We start from the raw sequence: 19271 nt of genomic DNA, 5'->3' as shown, positions 1-19271 counted from the left end.
TGAAAAGAAACATGATTTGAGTTCCCTGAGGATGACGTGGTGTAAACGGAAGAGCACAGAATTCTTGGGTGAAGAGCTAGAGAGAGGGAAATACCACCTTCAGGAGTGTGTCCACCTGGGTGGAGTCTGTGTTGAGAAACAATGGCTTTATACTTTGATATTTCTGTTTAATACAAGTGTTTAAAGTTCTGATGACACAAGACCAGGCAATGTTTCACTCTGTTGTGCATAAGATCACTATGAGTCGGAACAGACCCGATGGCACCTAACAACAATAACATGGTATTGACTGATCCTGGAAAAGAAGAAGAAAGCAGCTTCGGTTATGGTACCCCTTCTTCTCAATAAAACAAAATAGCACCGAGGATTTTTAGCCAGATACGGACATAAAATCCAGTGTATATTTAACATTTTAAACAGATGGCCAATCACATGGGCCCTGCTTCAAGTGCTTACTGGGCAGCATGGGGAGCCGGCAGTGACTGGCAGGCAGTGAGGTAATTTGATAAATATGCTATTTATAGACACAGACCTGAGCCCAGCACTGTACATTTAAAGCATAAGTCACTCGCTTACAAACGTAATCCAGCAAGGCTGCAGGAGGTATAATCTCACCTCAGACAATGCTGGTTCTCTGATTCACCCAGTGCATAAATCATCCTGTTTACGGAGGCTCCATCTCTAAATTCGGCAGGGACTAAGGCATCCGACATATGTAAGCTTCCTCTCTGAGATGAGAGGGGGACTCAGGCATTCTGTATACATAAGAGTCCCCCTATGAGATCAGAGGGGGACTAAGGTTTTTTGTTTAAATAGAAATTTCCCTATGAAATCAAGAGAGGACCTAAGGCTTTCTGCTTACATTGAACCCATGGAGGAGCACTAGGAGTTCTGAATATGAGGATCCACTTCTGAGATTGGAGGGGCACAAAGTCAGCAGTTCAAACCCACCAGCTACTCCTCAGAAACCTTTGGCAGGGCTCTTGTAAATCGGAACAGAGTCAACGGCAATTAACACCAATAAGAAGGCATTCTCTGTACACAGGCTCGCTGAAACACTGGAGGTACTCACTCACCTAGGCCAAGAAATCTGCAAGACGCCCACCTGGCCAACTGGTTAGAAAAGATCCATATTTGTGCCAATTCCAAAGATAGGTACTGTTGCAGACTGTGCAGAGGTTTGAGGCCCTATAGGCCTGAGTGTAACAGATCTAGCCACTTGGCAGTTAATAGCAAATTGTTTTTCATCAACTTGTTTAGTCATATTTATTTATTTCCAGAGATGCGCCGTGGATGTGCACAGAGAAATGCAATATTCCCCTAAGTTTCTAAGGTCAAGATTTTCCCCCTAGAACCAAGGCAGTAAAACTTCTTCAGAGGACGAACAAGGACAGGTTTACTGGGATTAAGCAGGGAGGCTCTGGAGAGGAACTGCCCGGGGTATATTCACTTGGGGTGGAGCGGTAAATTCTGGGAATACAGGATTAAGGACAATGGGGACAACGCCCTCGGACCACCCTGGGTTCAATCAGTTTGATCCAAGTGAAGGTTAAACCCAGTAAGGAAGAAAGGAATATTGGTTTAAGTAAGGTTTACTGGCTTAATTTATCTTAAAGATTGTCTTGTCTGAATAATACCATTCTTCTTCTGTAAAGATCCCTCCCAGCTTGGTGTGAAGCTCCTCCCCTGAATAAAGCAGAGGCCCGAGCCTCCCCAGGTGTGCATTACTGGTTGGAAGGCCTGGAGTAAAGATTGCAGTGCATTGCTGGTTGGAAGGCATGGAGTAAAGATAGCAGTGCATTACTGGTTGGAAGGCATGGAGTAAAGATTGCGGTGCATTACGGGTTGGAAGGCATGCAGTAAAGATTGCAGGGCAGTGAATTGCTGCCTGCAGAGGCTATGATGCCTGTAGTCCCAAGCCTGCCCAAGGTGCCTCATTGTCTCCCTTCTTCTGTTTGTCTGAGTATTCTTTCGCTATCCCTATCGCTGCTGGATCTCCCCTCCTCATGAACCAAACACTCGTGACAACTATGTCGAGGTAAGACCCCGACAAGGTACCCAATGGAATGAGGAAATCATTCATATCATTAATATCATAGGCTAGCAAAATTTTGCTAAATATAATTCAAAAACAGCTGCAACAGTATATTGACAGGGAACTACCAGGGGTTCAAGCCTGATTAAGACCAGGATATGGAACAAAGGATTCATTGCTGACCTCAGAAAATCTTGGCTGAAAACAGAGAATACCAGAAACATGCTTATCTGTGCTTCATTGACTAGGCAAAGGCTTGTGACTGTGTGGATCCTGACAAGTTGGAGGCAACATTGCAGAGAATGGGCATTCTAGAATACTTAATGGTACTCATGAAGGATCTGTACACAGACCAAGATGTAGTCATTCAAACAGAACAAGAAAACATCGAATGGTTTGAAATCAGGAAAGGTGTGCACCAGGATTGTATTCTTTCAATAGACTTATTGAATCTGTATGCTAAGGCAAATGGGAGAAGCTAGATTATATGACGAAGAACTTGGCATCGGGATTGCAGGAAAACTCATTACCTGTGAAATGCAGGTGATACAACCTTGCCTGCTGAAAGTGAAGACGACTTAAAAGACTTACAGATGAAGCTCAACAACCACAGCCTTCAGTGTGGATTGCAAACAAAAATCTTCACCACTGCACCAATAAATACAATAACAAATGGAAAAAAGACTGAAGTTGGCAAAGACTTCATTTTGCTTGGATCCCCTATCACCACTCATGGAAGCAGCAGTCAAGAAATCAAAGGACAGATTGTATGAGGCAAATCTGCTGCACACGAGCTCTTGAAAGTGATTCAAGGGAAATATGTCAGTTTGAGGACTAAGGTGGGCCTGACCAAAGTAGCCTCATACGGTGCTACAGGATAAGCACTGGACTGCTAACCACAAGGCTGGCTGTTGAAAACCACAGCTGCTCCTTGGAAACCCTATACAGGATCAGTATGAGTCAGAAATGACTCGACAACACTTAACAACACATGCATGGCAACCTTGGACAATAAATAAGGAAGACCATGAAAGAATTGATGCATTTGAGTTATGGTGTTAGAGAAGGATATTAAAAGTACCACAGACTGCCAGAGAACAAACAAATCTGTGTCGGAAGAAGTACACTTTAGAAGCCAGGAGATGTAGACCCTGTCTCTCATACTTCAGACATATTGTCAGGAGGGGCCAGTCCTTTGAGAAGAGCATTATGCCTGGTACAGTGGATGGTCCATGCAACAGAGTAAGAAGACCTCCAACAAGATGGACCGACATGGTGGCAACAGCCATGGGCTCAAGTGTCGCAACAGTTGTGGGGATGGTGCAGGGCCGCGTAGGGTTTCATTCTGTTGTTCGTATGGTCACTATCAGTCAGAACTGATTCCATGGCACCTAACAAAGGTCATCTCAGCTTCTGAGAAAGAACACCACGGTATTCTGTATACGTAGGCTTAACTTCTGAGATTGGTGCAGTACTAAAGCATTCTGTACACACAGACTCAGCTTTGGAAATCGGAGGGATACTAAGTCATTCATTAAACTGCTTAGCTATAGGTATTCAGGGATTAGAGAACCTTTCTAGTGTCGGCAAGCTACCCAATTTTTTGATTCTTAAGTTTCTTTTTCGGTGGCATGCATCCTCTCTACCAAGAACGCATGCATGTGCCAAAACAACACATGCGTGCACAAGAAAACAACGCACACAACAAGAACACTATACACGCGCGAGAAGACTGATGAGCAGGCAAGGCGGCCACTAAGCGAGCAAGAACAACGCTGTGCCGAGAATAACAGGCATTCAGAACTTCAGCACTGTAGTAAAGTTGTCTGAAAGGACCCCACTGTCCACGGAAAGCAGTCTGACTTGCTTGTTTTACACACACACTGTGGAACGTGTCTACTTCATGACCACCTCATTGTGCTGTGACAAGGGCAAGTTAATGGCCCTGTGGCCACCAGGGGGCAGTGGTGGTCCGGCGGAGGGATCCCTGCCTTACATTCTCCTCACACACAGCCTCCACCATCTGTCAGCCAAGCCGTGGGTATTGCTAAGATGCTGCTCAGGCTTCTGTGGGAGTTCTAGACTAAGATAGGCTAGGAAAAAGATGAATCAGCCAAAGAAAGCCCTGTGGTCCTCCCAGTCCAATGCCATAGAGCATAGGGGAGGTGAGGGGGACCCCCAAACAACGTCATGCTTTACAAGTGTGAGGCTTCCAGTTGGCTTTTCTCAGTCTTTACTTCGGTGTGATAGACTGATATGCCCTGAGGCCCTAGTGCCAACTGCACCTTATGGTCTGTAGAGCACAGAGCAGGGACCACACAGCACACCACACACTTTCCAACGCAAAATGTAAGTGAGTATGCCATGAAACTTGATTTGTGAACACTGAAATCCAAAATTCAAATCATTTTACATGCAACGAGATGTTTTCTTTTGTTGATCATTATTCAATCATTTAATAAACCCTGGCAGTCCCCTGGTTACGCCCTCGACCGTTAACTGAATAGTCGGGCATCCAAACCCTCAGCTGCTCTACAGGGGACACATGTGGCCGTCTGCCTCCAGATCTACTCGGTCCTCTTGGGTCACTATGAGTTGGTACTGACTAAACTGCAGTGGGTTTGGGTTCCTATCATTCAAAACCAATCTCAGCTCACAGCATACAATCATAGGTGATTCTTGCATTCAAGAACCAGAACCAAGGAAGATAATGGATAGACAAGTAGAATAAACGTTCAACAAAAGGAAACAGTCTTAATATTTTATAGGCACTTAAAAAGAAAACAGCTATTTTGTGTGGCGGTCCATCTACGACACAGAAAATACGTGGCCATCTGCAGGCGTGATGAGAAAGGGGTTTCTGAGCTGAAAACTATGGGCTGCACATCAGCGTCCAGACTAGCTTTTCTTTTTATTTTCGGGATTTCATTTTTCACAAATAATTCTGATGTGTACATTACCCCCTACGCAGTCTAACTTACTATTGTGAACTGGGTTTTCTCTCTTCCTTGGACCTCATCAGTTACTTCACACACAGGCTGAGTATCGGTGTCTCTGAAATGATGTGTGCTATGAGAGGGTCCTGGGTAACTGGTCTGAATACAAGTTGCGCAAGGTGTTGTTGCTGCTATGGTTGTGTGATGTTGAGTAGGTTCTGACCCATAGCAACCCTGTATAGGGTTTCCAAGGCTATATATCCTTAAGGGAGCAGAAAGCCTCATCTTTCTTGCACAGCGAGGCTGGTGGGCTTGAACTGCCAACCTTGTGGTTAGTAGTCCAGTACTTATCCTACAGCGCCACAGAGCTTCCCAACCAGCAGATACAAGTAGAGAAGTAGAGGGTCACAAATACAAAAATTACAATCTCTAATCTATCAATTGCAAAGCTTAGCCCTAAAACAATTCTGAAGTCCTCTGCTACCAGCACTTGGGGCCGCAGGTCTCTTGGTCAGCAGAGCCTTGTCACAATCAGCCTCACTTCACTTTGGGCCTTTGAGGCAGAGCTCAGGCCACAGCTGCTGACAGACTGGCCAGGGCTCTCTGCTGACAGACTGTGTTTGTTCCCAACCCCATTAATATCTGTTAACAAAACAGACCTACCCAACTCCAATCAGTATCAAAAGATGAGCACACTGTACCTGGGCAGGCTTTAAATAAACCTAACAAGAATCAGGGATGTGTTCTATACTGGGGGCTTCCAAAAGTTCATGGAAAAATGGAATGAGAAGATAATGGTATTTTTCTATGAACTTTGTGAAGCTCCCTCGTATTTTTATGATTTTCAGCTTTAAGCAGCTTTGTGGGTTAGCTGGAAGAGGTTTTTCAGCAGACATGCTCTGACTGACGCCTTGGCTCTTTACCTCGTAGAGCGTGTTGTACGTGGTGACGGTCACTGTGTTGGTGTGCAGCATTAGCCTTTCTCCCAGCAGCGTGAAGAGACTGTGGGTGTGCATGAGTTCCACTTTTCTCCTAGCAAGCAGGAAAACAATAACAGGAAAACATGGGTTTGCTACACGCACATCTTGTAGCTAAAGACAGCACATTCCACAAGCAGATATAGAACCATCAATGCATTTAGTTTTCAAACTCCCATCTCCATAGAGAAATCATTGTTTGCACCAATGCAGTCTTAGAAAGTGCCCGAATTACCATTTAAACATTTCCCAGAGAAAACACCTGTTTCCAGTAAAACGGGAAATGTAAGGGGGATGAAATATTACACAAACGCTAGTAACTGATGTTTAAAGTGTCTAATCACAATTGAGTCTGGGAGCGTAGTGCAATATGAGTTATGCTAATCGTAAGGTCAGTAGTTTGAGAATACCAGTTGGTCCACAGGAGAAAAATGAAGCTTTCTGTTCCCATAAAGATTTACAAACTTGGGAACCCTATACAGGGTCACTATGAGTCAGAACCGACTCAGTGGCACACAACCACGCCCACCAATCATGAACGAGGAATTATCTCTCTTGCATTAAAATTGTTTTCCCCTAAAATAAACACCAAATAATTTTTAAATCATCTCTATCCAAATTCAAAGTCTGTAATATCACCTGTGACAACCTTTGTTGTTAAGTGCCATCTAGTCGCTTCCAACTCATAGTGACCCTGTATAGGGTTTCTGAGGATGTAAACCTTTATGGAAGCAAAAAACCTCAGCTTTCTCCTGTGGAGCCACTGGAAGTTTCGAACTGCTGACCCTGAGGTTAGCAGCCTGACTCGCAACCAGAGAAGATCAGGATTTAAAATGTTGATTAAAGTGAGTACTCTCGCTTGATGTTGGGGCCTCAAAGATTTCCATATAAGTATTCAGCCATTGATTCTTTTTGTGGTCTGCCGTGGGTTTTAAAAAACTTGGTACTCAATGTCTGTTGATGTAACTGTTCCCTGTCACATCCAGTGACTATGCACTAGGCTAACCGGACGGCCAGCCGTCCAAACCCACTCCAAGGTAGAAACATGACGCTGTCTGCCCCATAAAGATTTACAGCCTTGGAAACCCTACAAAGCAGTTCCACTCTGTGCTATAGGGTTGGTGTTTTGTTTTGTTTTGTTAACCATACCCAAAAGGATTATCACAGATCTAATCCACATGTTCACCAGCTTACGGAATTACTATAGGAATTTCGTGTGTCATTTTCATAGAATTCAAGATTTGGCCCCTGCTGGCTGCCAGCGGCCAGTGTTTCAATGCTCTCTCTGATTGTCCCCTTTCCCCGTTGGGATTCGGCAGCTGTGACATAAACTGGCTAGGTAATGAACACTCCTCTCTTTGGGTGTGCTCACTGGGCTGAGTTCTAACCAATGCCAGCTGAGCAGGACTGGTCCCCAAAGAACAGGTCCACGCAGAGTTTCCAGGATCTTCACAGAGACACCTTATCATGAAGACCAGTGGACCTATAAGATGGGTCGTTTCGAGATCCTGTTGGGAAGCCAGTTGCCTGCTGGGGAACACCCATTTGGACATTGAGTGGGGCAGGGAGAGGGAAAAAATATTTGAATAAGTATTATAACTAAAATTCCACTGTTTATCCCTTACAGCATCAATCATCCCATAAATGAGTATAAAAATCGATGGCCCATTTATCTGGTTCTCATTCACTTAGAAACCCTCTCTTACAACATTGGTCTCCAAATTTCACAACTAAAGAAAGATGCAAGACAGCTCATTGTCTCTTTCTACACTCAACTCCCCACCCTGCATTCAGGCCCTCACAGTCTGAAGGAAGATGGGGAGAAGAAAACTCTGAAGGTAGCTTTGACAGTGGTTTGCTTGAAAACATGTGTGCTGTGCCTCCTTCATGCCATTAAATATCATTGAAAAGAAAAATGCACCATTATCGTAGGGTGCCATCAAGTCAGTTCTGATTCACAGCAACCCCTATGCATAACAGAATGAAACCCCGCCCAGTCCTGCACCACCCACAAAATTGCTATGTTTGAGTCAATTGTTGCTGCAACTGTGTCAATCCATCCTGTTGGGGGTCTTCCTCTATTTTGCTGGCGCTCCACTTTTGCATCATCATGTCCTTCTCCAGGGATTGATGTGTTCAAACATGTACAAAGGATGAGACAAGACATCCTCGCTTCTAAGGAGCATTCTGGACGTACTTTTTTTTTTTAATGTTTTATTGTGAATTATGTGATAGTTTACATGAGAGAATATTCGTTTTACATTCATTCTATCGTATATTGTTTCATTGCCATGGTTACAATCCCCTCCAAGTATCATCAACCAACCAAAGGGTATACCCTGCAAGCCTGCCCTCCCCCGGTCATCAGCACACACTCCCTTCACCACTGCTTCTCTGGGTAGGGTCCCGCTCTCCACTCTTCTCCCTTCATGGTCCCAGGGATCTCCGCTCCTAGACTGAAAAGTTAATCACTCCCGTCCTTGCTATAAAATGTCTGCCTTTACATTTCCAACCCTCACAATCAGTGCTGATAATAATTATTTACTATTGTATCACAAGAGACCTATCTGCATTTCATTTCATCAGCACTGCCTAGACAGATTGAATACTACTCAGTGGAGATTCTACCTTCCTCCATGCCCTCTGGATCTAGGTTCCCTCTTGAAAGCTTGTAGCCAGTCACTTCTTGCCTTTGTAGCCCCCCACCCCCATTTTTGGTAGCCATTGTCCAAGTTGCCCATCCCTGTCTACTCTTTGTGTGGAGGGGATGGGAATGATTTTTGCAGCAAGGATTTGTTTCCTCTTTTGAGCTACTGCATCCATAGGTGTAGGTCAAGTTCATCAAATTGTATCAGATTACACTTTTTTCCCTCTTCTTCCTTCTTCTGGTTGAGCTCTGATCATCCAGTCATTGAAGCCAGGATAAGTGGGTATTATCTGCAAGTGTGGGTGTTCTTGTGCATATCCCCTCTCTTCTTATCAGCTGGACGCTTCACTCTCCACTCTAGTCGTCCGTGGCTGTGTCACTGACTCTGGGCCCAAGAGTCCGCAGGTCTTGCCACACTGTTGGCCAACCAGGTCTCCACCTGGGTTCACAGGAGTCTTATTGAACATTGTAGGGCTTATCTCGCTGCTTCATTACTGTTTTTTCCTCACTTCCCCTTACAGGTGACGAACATGGTCACCAATCAGCGTGTATTACCATTGAGTCTTAGTCTTGGAAGAGTGTTTGCACTGAAGGGACCCAACCACTTGCCTTGATGTCTCCTGGGCAAGCAAGTTGCTTGTTCTTGTAGTAATAGTCGGTCTCCCTCTATTGTTTTGTATTTTTCCTGTAGGTCTTTCTTTCAAGAAGTATCTTCTGTTCTTCTAGCTGCTCCAGGCTGGTCTGTTTGCTGTACGTACTTTTTACAAGACAGATTTGTTTGTTCTTCTGAAAATCCATGGTACTTTCAATATTCTTTGCCAACACCATAATTTAAAATACATTCATTGATTCTTCTCAGATCTTCCTTACTCATTGTCCAACTTTAACAGGCAATATAAGAAGCAATTGAAAATACCATGGCTTGGTCAAGCACACCTTAGTCTCCAAAGTGACCTCTTTACTCCTGAACACATGAAAGAGATCTTTTGCAGCAAATTTGCCCAATGTAACATGTCATTTGATTTCTTGACTGCTGTTTCCATGAGTGTTGGTGGTGGAGCCAAGCAAAATAAAGTCTTTGACCATCTCCAATTTTCTCAGTTTATCATAATGTTAACTATTAGTCCAGTTGTGAGGATTTGCTTTTCTTTACATTGAGGTGCTGAGTGCTACAGCCTTTGTTATGGTCCACACAGTCAACAAAGCACAAACATGTTTCTAGTATTCTCAGCTTTTACCCAAAATCCATCAGGCATTAACAATCATATCCCTGTTTCTACATCCTCTTCTAAATCCAACCTGAATTTCTAGAGGCACCATGTTGATCTAATGCCACAATCATTTTTGAGTTATCTTCAGTAAAATTTTACTTGCATGTAAAATATATATTGTTGGGTGATTTCCACATTCTGTTGGGTCACTTGTCTTTGGAATGGGCACAAATACAGATGCCTTCCAATTGGTTGGCCAGGTAACTGTCTTCAAACCTTCTTGTACAGATGATTGAGAGCCCCCAGGGCTGCATCAGTTTGTTGAAAGATTTCAGTGTGTTTCCCATTACTTCCTGGAGCCTGGTTCACCAGTGCATTCACTTCTGCTTGGACTTCTTCCTTCAGTTCTTGATCATATGCCAAGAAACAAACAAAACCGGTCTAAAGGATAATATGGGCTTACAGAGGGAAAAGCTTCAGTCTGTTCCAAATCAAGCCACACCCAGCCTCCCAATGGCTCCCAAGCCAGAAGGAACAACTGCCAAAGCATTGCCTTTGGCTTCTCTCTGCTACCTGGAGCTGGTAAAAATTAGGTCTAACTTAGGATGACTGAGCCAAAGTGATGCAGTGGACTGTTGATCACAAGGTTGAATGTTCAAACCCACCAACATCTTTGAGCGCGAAATCTGAAGCAGTCTATTCCCCTAGAGATTTACAGCCTCAGAAACTCTATGGGGAAATTGTGGCTTGGGAGTTACTTAAGGGGGTTAGGATGGTTGGAAATCAGAGTAATCTCTATTCTGCCACCATGATTTGAGACACTAAAGAATTTCAAGCCCTCCTGATGGTCAATCCGAACAGAGATTTTAAAATTTAGAGGGCAGGGGGCTGGGAGCACATGGTGTGTACACCAGGGAGAGATGGGGCAGGCTTCTGTAGCTCGTTTGCTCACAACGCTGAGAAATACATTCGGCTGCATGCAGTGCAGAGGTTCCAGGAAGAGCCAGCCATCACCTCAGCAGGAAGTGGGTGCATTGGCCCTGTGCCTCAGGAGTCTGTACTTCCCACAAGGCCCAGAGGCCCGTTCATATTCGCCTAACCTTTTGAATTTGACGTTTTCTAATGGCTTGGATGCAGATTGTCATCTAATTTTCTTTTCCTTTAAGTAACCATCTAATCTCATTCAAATCACAGATTTACTGAACTTAAAGGGCATTCCACTGAAAACCTATTTCAATTGTCTTCGAAAGTAAACCAGTTTTTGTATTTTTTCTAAGGGTCAGAGAACTGCTTCCTATAACAAATTCAGGAACTGCATAGAAACAGAGGGGAACTATCTCCAGTGCAGAAAAGCAGCATTATAAATACCATTGTATGAACTTCCAGATTAATTACTATACAAACAGGTAAGTGACAGATACAGAGTCCATCAATGCAGTGGAAAGCGTGCCACATAAGGTAGCTTTGGAGATGGTGTGCTTGAAAATGACAACACACGGGGCCATTTCAGTATCATTAAAATAAATGATCAGAACACAAGCAGACTCAATTAATCCAGTCACTCTTGTCGGCTATTTATGTTATTTTTACATTTTTCTTTCTACTGTAAACAAAACTTGATCCTTTAGGCATATATCTTTGAACAACTGTGTGATTATATCCTCAGAATAAACTCTTCAAACAGTATTGCAATGTTAATTTTCTTTCATCAGCCTCTGACTACTGTGACCTCCAAAAATATGCACATGCTGACTTCCACCAGGGAGCTCAGATGCATTTTACTCACAGCTTCACCAATCCTGTGTAGTAAAATAATACTCCAAATTGTCAATTTGATATAAAAAGCATGTAAGTTACCAGAAACACTGATAACAAGTTGAAATGTACTCTGACCACTTTTATTCAATGTCATTCATTACCTTTTCCTTCCTCATTATAAGACCACCAATAAAGCATCAATAATTGGCAACACTTTGCCACAATGTGAGAATATTTTTTAATTTGATGTTTTCAAGTTTTTTGGCATGTATGTTTGGTTTCTTTGACAAAGCTTTTAATTTTCTTGATAAACTATCAAGTTCTGTTACTTCTTCCAGTGGTGACAATTTTAGAAAGCCCTTCTCCATTTACTGAACAGTTGATATTTATTTATCCTTTATCCTTTAGCGTTTTTAATGATTTCTGGTTTGACTGATTTTCCACAATAATTAGTTAACCGATTTTGTTTAATTATTCACAACATAGAAATTCAAGCAATGCAGGGTAATACAAAATGGTAACTTAAAAATCCCACCACCACTCATCTGTTAATCTGTTGAACTTGGTGACTTGCGTGTTGCTGTGATTCTGTATTTTAAATACCACCAGGGTCAACCAGGGTCATTCAGAAGAGCTTCTAGACTAAGACAGACTTGAAAGAAGGACAGATGGACTACTTCAGAGTATTTAGTCACTGAAAACCTTATGAATAGCAAGGGAACACTGTCAGCACCAGATTACTGAACGTTGAAACATGATGAAAAGAATCAGCATATTGCCAGAAATAGTGCCAGAAGATGAGCCCCTCAGGTTGAAACTCACTCAAAATATAACTGGGGAAGAGCTGCCTTTTAAAAGCAGAGCTGACCGTGATGACGCGAATGAAGAAAAGCTTTCGGGACCTTCATTTGTTAATGGTGCGCAACTAAAAATGGGGAGAAAAAACTGTAAACATCCATTAATAATCAGAACATGGAATGTCAAAGTAAGAATCTAGGAAAATTGGAATTTGCCAAAATGAAATGGAACCCATAAATATTGAAATCATAGGCCTTTGTAAACGGAAATGGACTGGTATTGGTCAATTACTATGGAAGGAATGACAAATCAAAGAGAAATGGTGTCACATTCATCATCAAAATGAACATTTCAACTTGTCAGATGCCCTGAAAGCAGCCCTTCGAGGGCAAAGATTCATGTCTGATGAAGAAGTGAAGACAGTGGTGCCTTCAAGGAATACGAATGCGTGTTGACAGATGGACATAGTGTATTGAAAAGTAAGGGGATTTTGTTGAAAAGTGGTGTCTGTTCTAAAAGCTGATGAAACGCTACATCTAGAGTGCAGATAATTTTTGACTCACCTTGTAATAAATATTATTTTAAATACAAAGCACCAGGTATAACTTTAGTCATCTTTAACAGAAACGGCGGAAATGAACAGGATTCTCTTTACCACTGTAGATATGTCTTTTTTTTAATTTTTTTTTATTTTCAAAGTCACTACCAGGCTTAAAAAAGGAATCATATTGAATTGAAAAGAAATTAAAAGCATTTTAACTAAGCATCCTAGTTTTGGAAAGTGTCAGTTCATTCCTCTTAGATTTCTAGTCACCTCCCAATTGTGAGCTACATCTTCAAGGTTTTAATATAATGATATTCACCTGAGCCCAGTACCCTCACTAGCATACACTACCAGTGGCTAGGTCTTGTTCTATTATAAAGGAACCCAAGGCTTGGGCCTTGTTGCTACCACCTCTCATTGACAATGGGATCAAGGAGAGGATCTTCTGAAATTTCACTTGGGTATCTGTATACTTCACCTGCCAGGGCATGAGAATCATGGGTCACTCCTTTTCCCAGAGCTTATAGACACTGCTTTATTTCTTTTTTTATTTAATCGTGGAGAAATCTAAGGTCAACCTCATACATTTAACCCTCCTTTGCCCAGATTATTTTAGAACTTCTTTTTTTATATCACAAAACTTTGATTTAAATATTGTAAAGTCTCTGTGTTGATCTGTCTCAAATTTCCTACAACATGGTGTTTTTCTAGACACAGCTTGTTGTGAATTGCAATCAAGTAGATTCTGACTCATAGTGACTGTGTATAGGGTTTCCTAGGAGCAGCTGATGAGCTTGAACCACTGACCCTGCAGTTCAAACAGACCTTGCAGTCCAGCCTGTTAACCTTCAGCACCACACCAGGACTCCACACGCAGACTGTTGTTGTTAGGTGCCATCGAGTTGGTACCGACTAGAAGTGACCCAATTTACAACAGAACGAAACACTGCCCAGTCCTCAGCCAATCTCAGTTGTTACTACACCTGAGCACATCGCTGACACCACTGGGCCAATCCATCTCACTGGGGGTCTTCTTTTTCTCTGACCCTCCACTATGCCAAACATGATATCCATCTCCAGAGACTGGTCCCTCCTGACAACATGTCTGGCCATCCTACCTTCCAAGGAGCACTCTGACTGTACTTCTTCCAACATACATCTATTTGTTGTTTTGGCAGACCATGGTACATTCAATATTCTCCTCCAACACCATAACTCAAGTGCATCAGTTCTTCTATGGTTTTCCTTATTCACCATCCAACTTTCACATGCATATGAGGTTATTGAAAATACCATGGCTTGGGTCAGCGCACCTCAGTCCTCAAGCTGACATCTCTGCTGTTCAACAATTTAAGGAGGTCTTTCTTGTGCAACAGATTTACCTAATGCAATACACATTGTTTGATTTCTTCACTGCTGCTTCCATAAGACTTGATGGTTGATCTGAGCAAAATGAAGTCTTCGACAACTTCCATCTTTTCTCTATTTATATGGATGTTGTTTATTAATCCATTGGTAAGTATTTTTTGTTTTCTTTGAGATGCAACCCATACTGAATTCACCAGTAAGTATTTTAAGTCCTCTTCGCTTTCAATAAGCAAAGCTGTATCACCTGAATATTGCAGGTTGCTAATGAGTCTTCCTCCAATCCTGAAGCCATGTCTTTTTTTTTACATAATCCAGTTTCTTCTTGTTCAGCATACAGATTGAATAAGTACAGTGAAAGAATATAACCCTGGCACAAACCTCTCCTAATTTTAAACCATTCGATGTTCCCTTGTTCTGTTCGAACACCTGCCTCTTGGTCCATGTACAGGATCCTCCTGAGCACTATTAGGTGTACCAGAATACTCACACTTCACAGTGTTGTCCATAGCTGGTCATGATGCACACCACAGAGAGCCTCTGTGTACTCAATAAAGCACAGGTAAACATCTTTCTGGTATTCTCTGCTTTCAGTCAAGATCCATGTGACGTAAGCAATTATATCCCTCATTACACATCCTCTTCTGAAACCAGCTTGAACCTCTGGAAGTTCTCTGTCATTGTATGGATGTTGTCCATACGCCTACAGATACACAGATTATTCAGTATTTCACGGAAGTATGTTCTCTTGCATTTGTCTGGTTCTTCTCTACAGAACCCCAGGTATCTTTAGATACTCTTTGTCCTCCATGTCCCATTTTCTCTATATTAATTCCATTTCCTAAGGTCATTATGGAATTTGGACCATCAATCTGTTTCCTTATTTCTTCAAGCTTCTTTTTATCTGACTTTTGAGTTTATTGAATTTAATGCCCTTATAAATCATTCTATAAATTAAAGCATTAATGGAAAACTATTGTTTTCTTCAGCTATGTTTTCTTTTGGACTGAGTTCATCCTGCTTACATCTAATTTCCCTGTCCTTTTATAAGGTCACTTTGATATGATTATCTTGCCATTCTCGGCACCAATTTCCTCACACTCGTTCTTTGTTCTTATATAACGTAGGGAACTATTTGATCTTCAGTCTTTAGCCACATTATGCTTTTGTCCTGGGAAATCCATTTTGAGGCCTGGGGTTTTCATGTACTGTCTATGCCACTGTAGAGGGTTTCTGAAGCTGTAAATATGGGAGCAGAAAGTCTCATCTTTCCGCTGAGGAGAACTTGGTGGGTTTGATCCGCCTACCTTTTGGTTCACAGTCCAGTACTTATCCCACACTGCCACCAGGCTGGAACGAGGACAGCTGGCTTTATTTATGAGAGCCTCAGAACCGCCTTCTCTTCAAACACTTGTTTTTACAGCGTCTCCTATAGTGGTTCCACCTCCTGGGAGTTGGGGATAGGGGGTTTAATATCTTATTCCTCTAGAAATGGTCTCAGGCTATGGATTGAGTCCCCACCTTGATTGAGAGAGGTCTGAAAACTTCACAGAACGTCAGCCTCACCTCTTCATTTCCTATGCCTCAGTCCCACAACTGTTTCCACTCAAACTCAGGTGAAAGACAAAAGAAGGATTCTGGTGAGGTACTGTAGGACAAGAACTGGACTGCTAACCATATGGCCAGTGGTTCAAATCCACCAGCCGCTCCACTGAAACTATACAGAGTTACTAAGAGTCGGAACCAATTCCATTGTTCTTAACAACAACCCTGATGAGTTGCATTTCTTTTGAATTTGCATTTTCTTCGTAAGTTGTTGTTGTTAGGTGCCACGCAGTCGGTACTAACTCATAGCGACCCGAACTAAGCACAACAGAACGAAACACCGCCCGGTCCTGTGCCATCCTCACAATCGTTGCTACACCTGAGCCCACTGCTGCGACCACTGGGCCAGTCCATCTCTTTGGGGGTCTTCCTCTTTTTCGCTGACCCTTCACTTTACTAGGCAATTTTCTCCGTATGTTTACTATCAATTCCGGTTTCTTCTTCAGTAAACTGCCTGTTTATACAGGTAGTCCACAAGTTCTGCATGTCCAATTTATGGACAACTCAGATTTGTCTTTTAGTGTTATGTAAATTTGACCACTTTGAAAAGACTGACCCAGTCCTTAACAGTAAATTCTTCACCTCAATCAGTCACTTACTGCGCATGCAGCTTTTCAATCAAGAAAAAGGCCTACAGAGTTCTCTTGCACTAAAGCAGAGGTAAGTAAGAACCACGCCTGTTCTGAATTATCTATAAATTCGACTTCAAGGCACACTTAGGAACGGCTCTAGCTGGGAATCCAGGGACTGCCAGTGTGCTTCACACACCTGATGACTTTTCTTTCCAGTTATTTGTGTACCTTTTTCTGTGAAATGTTGGTTTCATGATTATCGCTACATACACAAAACCAGGTGTTGTACATTGGCTCTGACTTAAGAGATCCTGGATCACACACAGTGCCCGAGGAGTACAAATGATTAAGTACGTAAAGAACCAAATGGTGAGCAGCTGTAACCACCCGAGTCTGGTGATCTACTTCCAAAGGTCACAGCCTGGAAAGCTCTAGGGAACACAGTTCTCCTCTGCACAGATGGGATCGCCCTGAGACGGAAACAACTTAACAGCAGTTGGTTGGTTTCCTTCCTGTGTTCAGGTTATTAATCCATACATTGTTGTTAAGTACTTTCCAGTCACTACTAACTCATACTGAGGGGTGGCTGGTGGGTTTGAACTGGAAACCTCTTGGTTAGCAGTCCAGTGCTTATCCTACAGCACCACACCATTCTAGATGAATTGTTAATAGAATATTTCACTATGGGATTTGTCTTTTCACTTTTTCTTAGAGTAACTGTGAAGGCACATTTGTATTTTAAAGCAGTGCAGTCGATCTGCTTTTCCTTGATGATTTGTGCTTGCTCATTACTGAATCCAAGGTGACGGCACTGGTATTGTACCTTCCTCACACCACAACCCCAGTCAGACACACACAAGGAGTCAATAAACTGTTATGTTAAGGTTTTGTTTATTCAGTTCAAAACTCCTTTGTGATTTCATTCTTGACCAGCGGTTATTTAAAAGTGTGCAGTTTAATTACCAAATCCACCACTGGTCTGTCAGTTTGTTGTATTATGGTGGCTTGTATGTTGCTGTTAGACAGTGAATAAGAAAGACTATAGGATTGATGCATTTGAGTTATGGTGTTGGAAGTGAATATTAAAAGTACAATGGACTGTCAAAAGAACCAACAGATCTGTGTTGAAAGTGGAGGGTTGGAGAAAACAGGGAAGACCCCCCAACAAGGTGGAGGAGCAGTGGCAGCAGCTACAAGTGCATGCATAGCAACGATTGTGAGGTTGGCCCAGGATCGGGCAGTGTTTACTTCTGCTGTAGAGAGGGTCACTATGAGTCGGTACCTACTGGATGGCACCTAACAACAACAACAATTAACAAGTATCTGCTTATTTCTAATTTGATTGCGTTGTAAGGAAACATATTTTGTATGATCTCCATCCTTTTCAATTACTGTTTTGTTTTCTGTTTTGAACCCTAACCACCAGTCTATCCTGGAGAATATGCTTTGTGAATAGTGAAACCTAACTGACCTACAAGGGCTGAGCAGCCCGAGACAGGAGGTCAGAAAGCATCATCAAACCACGCACACAACGAGTCTGAACTAATGGCTCTATTTCACTTGAAAACAAGTCTGCTGTCTTTGAGTACAGTAATCTACAAATGTCAGTTCAGGGACAAATGTAACGTTAAGCAGGGGCAGGGAAACTAACTGCGTAACATTACATTAAGGAATTAACACTAAAGAACTAACAATTCTGACTTTACTTCTAATAGTTCACTATTAAGTAGGACTGTTACGTTTTTTATAGATATAGGTTGGCTATGAGGTTAAAGAAATTGCTTTTGACTATGGTTTGCTAAGAACTCTTATAACAAATTTGTACTGAATCTTACCAAATGTATATTCATGGCTCCATATAAGCACTAAACTGTGAACCACAAGCTCCACAATTCACAATTCAAACTTGCCAGACACTCCTGGGTTGGGGGGTGAGGAGGGGGAAGGATGAGGATTTCTGCTCCCATGGAGATCTAAAGCCTTTGAAGCCTTACACAGGATGATGAGTACGAACCGGCTCAATGGCACAAACAGCGACACTTACAATTATTGTGCGAGTCTCCTTGATCTCATTACAAGGTGTCTTGGTGTTGAACTATTTTTGCATTCCATATCTAGTTTGCACTCAGTCATGGTGTAGGCTTACACATACTCAAAGGGGAGATTGGTCCCCAGCCCCACTTAATACAGTCCACGTGCACTTTCATATCAAGGATGTACTCATTCCATCATGTGAAACACCCCTTCTTGATTCATTAGAAACTATTTCATCAGTGAGTGAGGCGAGGCAGCGGCTTTGCTACTAGTCTGCACAGACTTCTTGCTTTCTCTTCCCTTAGCTTCTTCCCTGTATGAGGGGACTTTACAAAGTTTGTTAAGACTGCCATTATAGGATAACTGACTGTCCCCATGAAAATTTTGAAGCCCCTTTGCATTATTTCTTTCCTTTTCTGATTGAGGCTGGAAATAAGGGAGCTAAACATAAAATTAAGGACTTGGAGAAATAAAAGCCAAAAACACCTTTACTCTTTTTAGTATTTTTATGGCTACAAATTGTCTCCAATATCAAGCAGACAGAATCTCACAAGTATGTATGTGTACTTTCAATACCTTCTTACTTGGATCGCTTCCCAACACGCGGGGGAATTTCTAGTGCTGTATGAAAAAGGACATGTGTTTGCATCTTTCTGTGTGATTTCTTGTTTCCTGGCTCTGCAAATCCAAAATCATCTGTGGGACAATTTATGTAAACTTCCAAAGAGAACTTTGGGATCCTTGGTGGTACCCTGGGCGAAGCAATGGGCTGCTAACCACAAGGTTGGT

General features: G+C 42.4%; 1 protein-coding gene across 1 annotated transcript in view; it reads right to left on the bottom strand.

The window, feature by feature from the left end:
- NBEA (neurobeachin) overlaps positions 1–19271 on the bottom strand; it is an 822532-nt gene that overhangs the window by 612705 nt on the left and 190556 nt on the right. Inside the window, exon 17 of the mRNA XM_006874376.1 lies at positions 5895–6003. Within this exon, the coding sequence (XP_006874438.1) occupies positions 5895–6003 (109 nt within the window). The remainder of the gene's footprint in view (positions 1–5894; positions 6004–19271) is intronic.

The sequence above is a fragment of the Chrysochloris asiatica genome, unplaced genomic scaffold, assembly GCF_000296735.1.
Source record: "Chrysochloris asiatica unplaced genomic scaffold, ChrAsi1.0 scaffold00272, whole genome shotgun sequence".
Taxonomy (NCBI): Eukaryota; Metazoa; Chordata; class Mammalia; order Afrosoricida; family Chrysochloridae; genus Chrysochloris; species Chrysochloris asiatica.
Note: the sequence above shows the minus strand (reverse complement) of the source record. Positions and strands in the feature narration are given on the sequence as shown.